This window comes from Eptatretus burgeri, chromosome 4 (assembly GCF_056783735.1).
Source record: "Eptatretus burgeri isolate ZD-2024b chromosome 4, Ebu_testis_v1, whole genome shotgun sequence".
NCBI classification, from domain to species: domain Eukaryota; kingdom Metazoa; phylum Chordata; class Myxini; order Myxiniformes; family Myxinidae; genus Eptatretus; species Eptatretus burgeri.
The window spans coordinates 32000943-32010942 of NC_140964.1; the positions used below are offsets into that span (position 1 = coordinate 32000943).

The window sequence follows — 10000 nt, forward strand, 5'->3', positions numbered from 1 at the left end:
GTGTGTGTGTGTGTGTGTGTGTGTGTGTGTGTGTGTGTGTGTGTGTGTGTGTGTGTGTGTGTGTGTGGCGATCTTCAGGCGTGTTGCTGCTGAATTCAGTGCTCACTGTGCGGACCGGGAAGCCCAACTCACATTGCGAGCATGGTTGGGAACGCATGACTGGTGCCTGCCTGTCCGCCCTTGCTAACTCTAAACGCCAAACGCCACTGATCTTCCTATTATGGGGAGCACATGCTCAAAAGCGTGCAGCTGATATTAAATCGGTATTCATGACCAATGGTTCCATTCTTTTTTCAGTTCATTTTGCTTGCTGATGTTACCGGCTGAAAAGTAATGTTGGAAAAAGATGTTACAAATGGAAGAGGATGCAAAATAAGATGCTTCGCTGACCATTTTATTTTCTCTTCCTTTCTTTCCAGTCCGAGCATCATATCCTTCGAGCTCCACATCCATCTCCGCTTTCTGCAAACCGGGGATTCTTTGGCTGCCGACACTTCTCCAAAGCAAATGCCCTGTTGGAAAAATCTGGACAAAAGCCCATTGACTGGGCAGCTCTTTAAGGACTTTTTATGTTTTCCTGAAGCTTTTCTCTTGTGTTAACGTGACAAAAGAATTATCCCCCTTCCTTCTGATTTCATCGATACTGTTCAATATTTGAAATTCAGTTCAAGTTGACACTGCGGTGATGTTTGACAGCATTGCAAGGTTGACATGTTTTCCATGTGTGTATGATGAGGAATATGCACCCTGGATTTTTGGAGAATTTCTCTTATTTTTTTCTAATGCTCTTTTCTAATTTCTAATGCTCTTACTTACCAACTACAAAATTTACCTTTATAATTAACAAATAAAAACACTATTTTCTGTTATTGTCGATTTCCAGCTATCCATGTCTTGGAACACAGTTGTATCTAATCGGTTTGTTTCATTGTTAAACATTAGGAAATTATCTGGTGTTTGAAAGTAGTGTTGTTGTTTGGTTGTATCTTAAAAGTTATATTGCTTTGATTGAGATTAGAGCAAGCAGTGAAGAGTTCCTTTTTTTTTTGCTTTTTTGAATGTACCCCACTATGCCTTTCCAAATTTCCAAGGGGTGAGGCCAGGTAATTCTGTGGGGAAGATTTGAGGCCTCCTTGTCTCCACATTTGGGCATAGATATGGAAAGGAACTCGTTTCCTGTCACACTGGCGTTGCACATCGTGTGTAGATGGTGCACCCTGTTTGATGCCATGACCTGCTTCGGCCTCAGCATTCTGGCATTTTATAGTCGGGACCAAGATCCAAGCGTACACTACAACTCGTACGTGCCAATCCATTGTGTTCCCTGCTTTTGCATCAATGACCATCAAAATCTCATTTATTTTCATCTTTCTTAACAACTCATGAGATTTCCCCACTCCTGCCCCAACTCTGCCCTCCCCCTTGAAATTAGGTAAATAAATTGATAAACTGCATTTGTGTGATTCTTGGTAAAGCACAGATATTATGGACCAAATGAACTTGTCTGTCAAATTTATCCATTGTATTTTATGCTTACATTATCCAAACTGGCAAGTGGGAACTAGCTTAGTCTACTCTCAAATTTGAGCCATCTGCCGAGTCTGATAATAAATAAATAAATAAAAATTTTAAGATGCCATTGCCATATAGGTGACCTGTTTCCCCACTTGTTCACTCCATGCTCCTTACCCCCTCACCAACCCCATCCTCCCAACCCTAACATTACCTTCATGGATCTGCCCCTGTTCATACTCAATACCCGCTTTAAGAGCGACGATTACACTTCATCGGCTTTCTCCAGCAGGTCATGTTTATCTGGAAATGATTCTGGTACTTCACAAACAGAGGAACTTTAGAATTTCATTGACTTATCTTACCTAAATTTTAATTTTATTTCTCTTATAAATTAGATTTGATAACCACCCACACACATATGACCCAATCACTTAGGATGATCCACCACGCTTGCACAATCAAAAATTGCAAGGAATTATGGTGAAGGAGGAGGCCATTCGGCCCATCATGCCTGCACCGCACCAATACTATATTTAATCAATCCGTGGATACCCCTTCCCTTCGTGTGCAACCTGTTGGCTGCTATTCTGGTACTCGTTTTGCCGACCTCAGAAGGATGACAGGCTGAGTCAACCCCCTGGAGTTTATTTAGCAGCCAACGGGGCTTGAACTCAGGACCCTAGGATCCCAAGCCACCACCCTAACCACAGCCAACACCAGGTTATTGAAGACCACTGTGATCGGAACTCAGCCTTTGTTTTTTTGGGCAACTAGTTAAGCCTCTTGTAGGATAGTGGGAGCTACTGGAGGCTTATACCTGTTGTAGGGTTTGTTTCTGCAATGGGTGGCCCCAGTTTTTAATGGTACCCCAGAGTTGCTGAGACCCCTAAGACTAAGAGTACTAAACCACCATTCCCCACCCCCCCCTTCCCTTTTTTCTGTCAATGTCCGAGCTGTATCTCAGAGCTGGCTGGGACTTTCAGAATGAAATTTTGCAACAGTAATGGGAATAAAAAAGTATGTGGGGTTGACATAATTTTTTGACCTTGACCTAATTTTAAGGTCCTGACATAATTATAAACAATTTAACATTTTTCACGATTACTCAACTAAGGTTATTCCAATCGCGCCGAAATTGCCCTCTCAAGATAGGCTACAGCAAGGCGCATTTATGCTTAATTTACATCATATCCCTCTGGGTTAAAGGTCAAGATCAAACGGTGGTATGAAAAAAAAAGTTTTTTTTTTGTCATCGCTCAATTTTGCCAATGCAGAATATCAAAGAGCGCTTTCGCCTTCCAAGATGTTTTTGCATCAAAATCGTGTACCTGCACTGAAGCTGTGCACCTGGTACTTGATTAGTATACTTACCTCCTTTTTTGGTTTGTGACTACCAAATTAACAAAAAAAAACCACCTCTTTGATCATAACTTGAATAAGTTTCCTCCGATTTGCATGTTGTTGAGTTTTATGCATAAACTGTAGATGGGGACGCATTTTCATAATTTACACTTTATCACTAAAGGTTGAAGGTCGTCATATGGTGGTCTGGAAACAATATAGCCATCATTGGATCACAGGTGCCATATACAAAATACAAAAACGAAGGTACAACCCAACGAGCTCTCTGTGATCACCAAGTGACCTTGGTTTTTTGTATTTTGTATATGGCACCTGTGATCCAATGATGGCTATATTGTTTTCAGACCACCATATGACCTTGACCTTGACCTTCAACCTTTAGTGATAAAGTGTAAATTAAAAAGTCTAGCTTTTGTATTGCAACCTCAGAACACAGCAGAAAAGTTTCTTGCTCCACCTTTTGACTCAGGACAAAGACAAAGGGTTTCAGCCTTCTGTCGATGTACCTTTTACATTTATCTCGGCCATGGCGAAGTGTGAAACGCGATAACCTCATTTATTTTGATCGTTTATAGTTTCAACTTCAGTGAAGCATAATTAATTTTTAGATCATCGTGGAGGATCTCGAAGTCTTACTCACGTTGTTGTTCTTGTGGACTTTTTTGTTTCACAGCCCACAGTTTTCATCGAAACTTCCTGAAACTTGGCGTATATATGTAAAAATACCCTGCGCACACAGTAACCATCTCCGATTTTGAAAATTCCTCCGAGAAAAAAAGTTATGACGTCAAAATATCTCTGCTAATGGAAATCGCCTAAAAAAATTATCTCCGAAACTAGGCAAGCTGTTTGAATTTTGTTTGTGGGAATCGAACAGGGCATTAGCAGAGATGAAATACCGCACATATGATACATCACTATGACGTCATAGCAATTTTTATGACGTCATTCCTATTTTTTGTTTCACAACCCAGAGTTTTCATCGGATCTTCGTGAAACTTGCCATGTATATGCAGAAAGCCCACGCGCAGGCAGTAACCATCTCCGATTTTGGAAATTCTTCCAAGAAAAAAAGTTGACGTCATAATATCGCCGTTAATGGAAATCGCCGAAACCATTATCTCCGAAACTAGGCAAGCTGTTTGAATTTTGTTTGCGGGAATCAAGCCGGGCATTAGCACAGATAATTTATCGCAAACCTGATACATCACAATGACCTCATATTCGTTTTTATGACGTCATCATTAAGAGGACGAGGATCTTAGCTCATTTGAGCTTGTTTTTCACATTTTAAACTAATTACTGATTTTAAAGTAATTAAAGCAGACTGATTGATTGAATGAGAGAAAAGTTATTGCATCCGTTTGAATTATAAATAAATAAGAAAACATTGGCAGTGTAGCCGGCGGTCGTGTTATGGGGAGTGTACCAGTTTGACGTCAACCTGAAAAAATAATCCTGAAGTGTTCTTTATATTTTGCTGCAATAAATAAAAGTCGCTTCGACCGTTATACGTTGCTTGTAAAAATTAACTTGATTTGATCGACGTCATCACAATCACTAAAATAGAAAAGGCTTAAATCGAAGAAGATTCGGCGAACCGCGTCGGTTTCATTCACGACAACCGTCAGGTAAACCGTTTTATTTAAATTTGATAATATTTGTCTTTCTGGCACAAGTGGTGCCGTTGTTATGGGACCATTGAGCCGTGCCTGCGTGCGGAGGGCGAACGAGGGAAGAGCAGGCCTTTCTGTTTACAAATAGACCTTGTGGCCCCGTACTGCGTATTCACACTGATTTCTGTGCTTCCTTTCCTCGAACGAGGTGTGTCGAGGAGGGAGTTGAGGGCTCCTGCACTTGTTTGTTGGGTTTTTGTGCCTTTGCAATCCACATGAAGAGTCTTTCCTCTTTGAGCCAAATGGCAGACTGTACCTTGGTTGTTGTTGTTTGTCATCGACACGTGAGTCGACGTGACTCATTCGAAATGACGTATGAATGGGCGTTTTGCGCATGCGCAGTGAATGAGGCGTTTTGCGCATGCGCCGCGAATGGGGCGTTTTGCGCATGCGCCGTGAATGAGGCGTTTTGCGCATGCGCCGCGAATGGGGCGTTTTGCGCATGCGCAGTGAATGGGGCGTTTTGCGCATGCGCAGTGAATGGGGCGTTTTGCGCATGCGCAGTGAATGAGTGGTTTTGCGCATGCGCCGCGAATGGGGCGTTTTGCGAATGAGGCGTTTTGCGCATGCTCCGCGAATGGGGCGTTTTGCGAATGCTCCGTTTTGCGCATGCGCAGCGAATGAGGCGTTTTGCACATGCGCAGCGAATGGGGCGTTTTGCGCATGCGCCGTGAATGAGGCGTTTTGCGCATGCGCCGCGAATGGGGCGTTTTGCGCATGCGCAGTGAATGGGGCGTTTTGCGCATGCGCAGTGAATGGGGCGTTTTGCGCATGCGCAGTGAATGGGGCGTTTTGCGCATGCGCAGTGAATGGGGCGTTTTGCGCATGCGCCGCGAATGGGGCGTTTTGCGCATGCGCCGTGAATGAGGCGTTTTGCGCATGCGCCGCGAATGGGGCGTTTTGCGCATGCGCAGTGAATGGGGCGTTTTGCGCATGCGCAGTGAATGGGGCGTTTTGCGCATGCGCAGTGAATGAGTGGTTTTGCGCATGCGCCGCGAATGGGGCGTTTTGCGAATGAGGCGTTTTGCGCATGCTCCGCGAATGGGGCGTTTTGCGAATGCTCCGTTTTGCGCATGCGCAGCGAATGAGGCATTTTGCACATGCGCAGCGAATGGGGCGTTTTGTGCATGCGCCGCGAATGGGGCGTTTTGCGCACGCGCCGCGAATGGGGCGTTTTGCGCACGCGCCGCGAATGGGGCGTTTTGCGCACGCGCCGCGAATGGGGCGTTTTGCGCACGCGCCGCGAATGGGGCGTTTTGCGCACGCGCCGCGAATGGGGCGTTTTGCGCACGCGCCGCGAATGGCGTTTTGCGCACGCGCCGCGAATGGGGCGTTTGCGCACGCGCCGCGAATGGGGCGTTTTGCGCACGCGCCGCGAATGGGGCGTTTTGCGCACGCGCCGCGAATGGGGCGTTTTGCGCACGCGCCGCGAATGGGGCGTTTTGCGCACGCGCCGCGAATGGGGCGTTTTGCGCACGCGCCGCGAATGGGGCGTTTTGCGCACGCGCCGCGAATGGGGCGTTTTGCGCACGCGCCGCGAATGGGGCGTTTTGCGCACGCGCCGCGAATGGGGCGTTTTGCGCACGCGCCGCGAATGGGGCGTTTTGCGCACGCGCCGCGAATGGGGCGTTTTGCGCACGTGCCGCGAATGGGGCGTTTTGCGCACGCGCCGCGAATGGGGCGTTTTGCGCACGCGCCGCGAATGGGGCGTTTTGCGAATGAGGCGTTTTGGCATGACGTGAATGAGGCGTTTTGCGCATGCGCAGTGCGCGTGTTCTCACTGACTGTTCTAATCGCCAGGCACTTTTCACCTGCTGTTGGTGGCACGAAATCTGTCGTTCAAATCGTCGTTTTTTTTTTAAACAGGATTTTCAGCATTGAGACAAAATTGTGGCAATTTCAAAAATGGTTAACCATAATTCTGTTCTTGAATGCCATAGGAAGATACGGCGTCCTTCCTCCGCGAAGTCCACCTGAATGTTGGGAATGATGGCGTCGTCTTTCCCAATTGTACACTCCATTACGTAAATCGCCAACCTGTCATGTTGACACGTAATCCCGCACGGTTCGAAGTGCACTCGGTGATCGGGATGATCGAGGAAGTCGGGTAGAACGAGCCCTCCCACAGGCCTTTCATGGGCCCACATCGTCAAGACATTTTACAGGACAGGCTCAAAGACGGTGGTTTTCAAACTTTTTTTTAGTGGCGACTCAATTTGAGAACCTCTCCACATCACGCGACCCAAAAGATTCAAAACCCAATTCATAATATATTGTAAGATAAGATTTCATTTGACGCAAGAACATTTACTGTTTACTTTATTCACCATCGTCATGTTTTCATAGACGAGTAAACGGAGAATAGCCAACAGTATCCAAATAGTACAGTTGAATGTTTCAGAAGTTTAGTCCGAATGACATTTAGATATATCAGTGAGGAGGATGAGCCTGTTTTTCAGAAACCAACTTCTCTATTCGTGGAGAAGTAGATGACAATGCCAGGATCATATCATGCTCCATTTCTAGGTTATTTCTGTACTTTGTTTTAATCACCACCATGGTGGAGAACGACTGCTTACAAAAGTATGATGAAGGATATGGCATGAGAACCTTCATGGCACGCCGTGACAGGGTCGGGTACGACGGCAGAATTTTGCACCAGAATGTCGACAACGAATTCGTCTGCGCAAGAGCCTGCGCTCCTGAATCCTGCTGGAGCTGAACAAGCTCTTCCTGTGCTGTATCATCTTCATCAGCAATCAGGTCCAGTGGAGCCGTGAAAGGGTCCCGAACCACAGAAAAGGACTGCACATCCAGCTCAGGGAAATAGTGCTCGAACTGTTTAAGGAGCGACCGAAGGTGACGTGCTATCTCCCCAGAAAGACTGTCGAGCTCAGTATCATCGTACTGGCAGGTCGTTAGATGCTCCACCAGATGGGGAAAAAGGCTGACGTGCTTAACAGCTGCTTTGTCTGCCAGTAATTTTAGTCGCCAGAAATCCACTCGTTTTGTCGTGAAAAATCATGAGGTTGGCGTCTTTGCCTTGGAGGGAGCGGTTGAGGACATTGAGACATTCAAAGATGTCAACGAGAAAGCACAGTTCTGACAGCCAAGAGTCCGACTCGAGCAACGCTACCCATGCCGTTTTCCCTTGTGTGCGTAGGAACTCCTTCAGTTCATCTTTGAGCTCGTAAACGCGCAGAAGACGGTTTCCTTGAGATAACCATCTGACTTGAGTGTAGAATAGTAAATTCTTATGGTCGGCGTCCATCTCCTGGCAGAATAGCCTGAATAACCTAGTGTTGAGGGCGCTCGATTTGATGTGATTCACCATTTTTACGACTTCTGAGAGCACGCTCTGCGAGGTTTCTGGCAAAGTACGAGAGGCGAGCGCTTCTCAGTGAATCATGCAGTGTACCATGGAGGTCTGAGGAGCCACCTCGAGCAATTTAGCCTTTAACAGGGGTTTCCTTATTTTTTGGAGTAGGAAGCTACCATTAAAAAGTAGCAGGTTACCATCACCGCGTGTCAAGCGAGCGCAGCTGTATGGCCGGGGTCCAGGGCCCGCCTAGGGCCCTGGAAGCCGGAGGATCCTAGATAGCTGGAGGTTCATTCTAGCCTGATTTCTGATATGAAATAGTTCTCATATTATCATGCTGTTGGGGTGGAAAACTCCACAAAAACAGGTGGTTAGGCCTATTCTGGATGTAGTTGCATTAACATACTGACTGACTGGTTGACTGAAATTCAGCTATACTGTATAGTTAGTTCAAGTCTATAGTACATGCATGTACCTGTGGTACCAGTATTCAGTTGGCCAGTTCACAGCTGCTCATACTTGGCCTTCACTTCAGTGAATAAACGGCGATTTTCAGTGCAAATAACCACGAATAATAAGATGTACAAAAGCTGCTTTAAGCTTATAGGCTAATTACTTTATAAATTAAAAAGGCACAATGGGTGACCGTGTATTTTGGAGCCACATCACTTGACAAAAGCTCAGAATGGACGAGGTGAAACATGTGTTTCCTGAAACAACAACAACTTCACACTCGCGAGAGTGCAAGTTTAGAGCAGTTAGTGATGGCCAGAAGCTTACGTCCCATGTCTTTGGACTTCTTCGAAAATCCAAAGTCAAACGGGGATTTTCGTTTCGATGCCATCGTTTCGGCACTGAAACTGCGAGGCCTACAAAGTTTATTTTCTTGAGTTCATTGCTGTATGGTATCAGGGTATCAGGCCAACAGTCCAAAACGAGGCTAAAGCAGAGAAATCTCCATTTCAGGAGGCGTGTTTTAGCTGCTTGTGTTATTTTTAGGTCAGTGTTGTGCTCGACCTGGCGAGAATACTAACAGTAAAAGTAAGCCCGCTTTCATCGAAATACTCATGTGTTTTCGTCTCGGATTTCAAAACAGGGGGTGTAGAGATTCCGTGGTGACAAAAAAAAAATCGAACACTCGGCGCTGAAGTAGGCGGCGACCTTTGACATTTTTCTCTTAGTAGACGGCTGCGGGTCGCCGGTAACCGGCTTCTAAGGAAACCCCTGCTTTAATCCAGAACGCACTCCTAACATTGCTGGCGTGCCGTCTGTTGTAGAACCGAGCAACTTTCCGAAGTCCAGATCATGGTCACGATAAAACTGCTCTCCTTTCCCAAAAATGTCCTCACCTTTGGTGGTGGCCTCCAATGGTTTGATGAGCAGAGGCTCATCGACAAAGTTATCAGCCTTGATGAAGCGGACCCAGACGATGAGTTGTGCTATCAGTACGATGCGATATCGGTGGACTCGTCCAACTGTATGGCGTGTCACGGGGATTCCTTGATCTTCTGTACGACCTGAGCCGTTACGTCCAGACTCATATCTTCAATTCTGCGTTGGATGGTGTTGTCAGAGAGGGGTATAACTGCCAGTTTCTTCGCCGCTTCCTCCCCAACCATCAGAGATACCATGTCCTTTGCACATGGCAGCACGAGTTCTTCCGCAATGGAACGAGGCATTTTAGTCTTTGCAACATGGACCGACACTCGACATGCCCGAGAATTGGTCTGATGGCATGTACCCTCTCTGTCAAGACGCGTATTCTTGAGTGCAAGAAGTTTCCTCTCAAAGAATGCTCTCTCCTTATCCTGATAAGGCGCATGTTTTGTTGTCAAATGCCTCTGCAACTTATTTTGTTTCATAGACTCCGTAGAAAGCACTTCAAAACAAATCACAAACTGAGGCCTCTGTGCCCCACTTTTATCCACCACATAGTAAAATCCAAGGTCCAGAAATTTATCCTGGTAAGAACGTTCTCGAGATTTGCTAGTGGCCGGTGCTGCCATCACAAATAAGGTCTCGAGTCGTACGTGGAGACGTGAATAGACGTTAATGATAGAGTCAGAGTCTGAGTGAGAGACCGTGGATCAAACCATTAATTTCCTGCCAAAATGAACCGCCCTTCAGC

The 10000-nt window shown here is 46.1% G+C and overlaps 2 protein-coding genes across 6 annotated transcripts in view; both read left to right on the plus strand.

Annotated features, from left to right (window-relative positions):
* Nucleotides 1–1454, plus strand: part of UNG (uracil DNA glycosylase) — a 23079-nt gene extending 21625 nt beyond the window's left edge. For all 3 annotated transcript variants that reach the window (XM_085877312.1, XM_085877311.1, XM_085877313.1), the window contains exons 6-7: nt 79–263; nt 420–1454. In XM_085877312.1, the coding sequence (XP_085733438.1) occupies nt 79–263; nt 420–560 (326 nt within the window). In that variant the 3' untranslated portion in view covers nt 561–1454. The remainder of the gene's footprint in view (nt 1–78; nt 264–419) is intronic.
* Nucleotides 1455–4357: 2903 nt separating this feature from the next.
* Nucleotides 4358–10000, plus strand: part of PRPF31 (pre-mRNA processing factor 31) — a 61422-nt gene continuing 55779 nt past the window's right edge. For 2 of the 3 annotated variants that reach the window (XR_015057242.1, XM_085877315.1), the window contains exon 1: nt 4358–4508. The gene's annotated coding sequence lies outside the window, so the exon portion shown is untranslated. Of the gene's footprint in view, nt 4509–4572; nt 4702–10000 lie in introns of those variants that run through there. The other variant, XM_085877316.1, reaches the window with a different exon arrangement.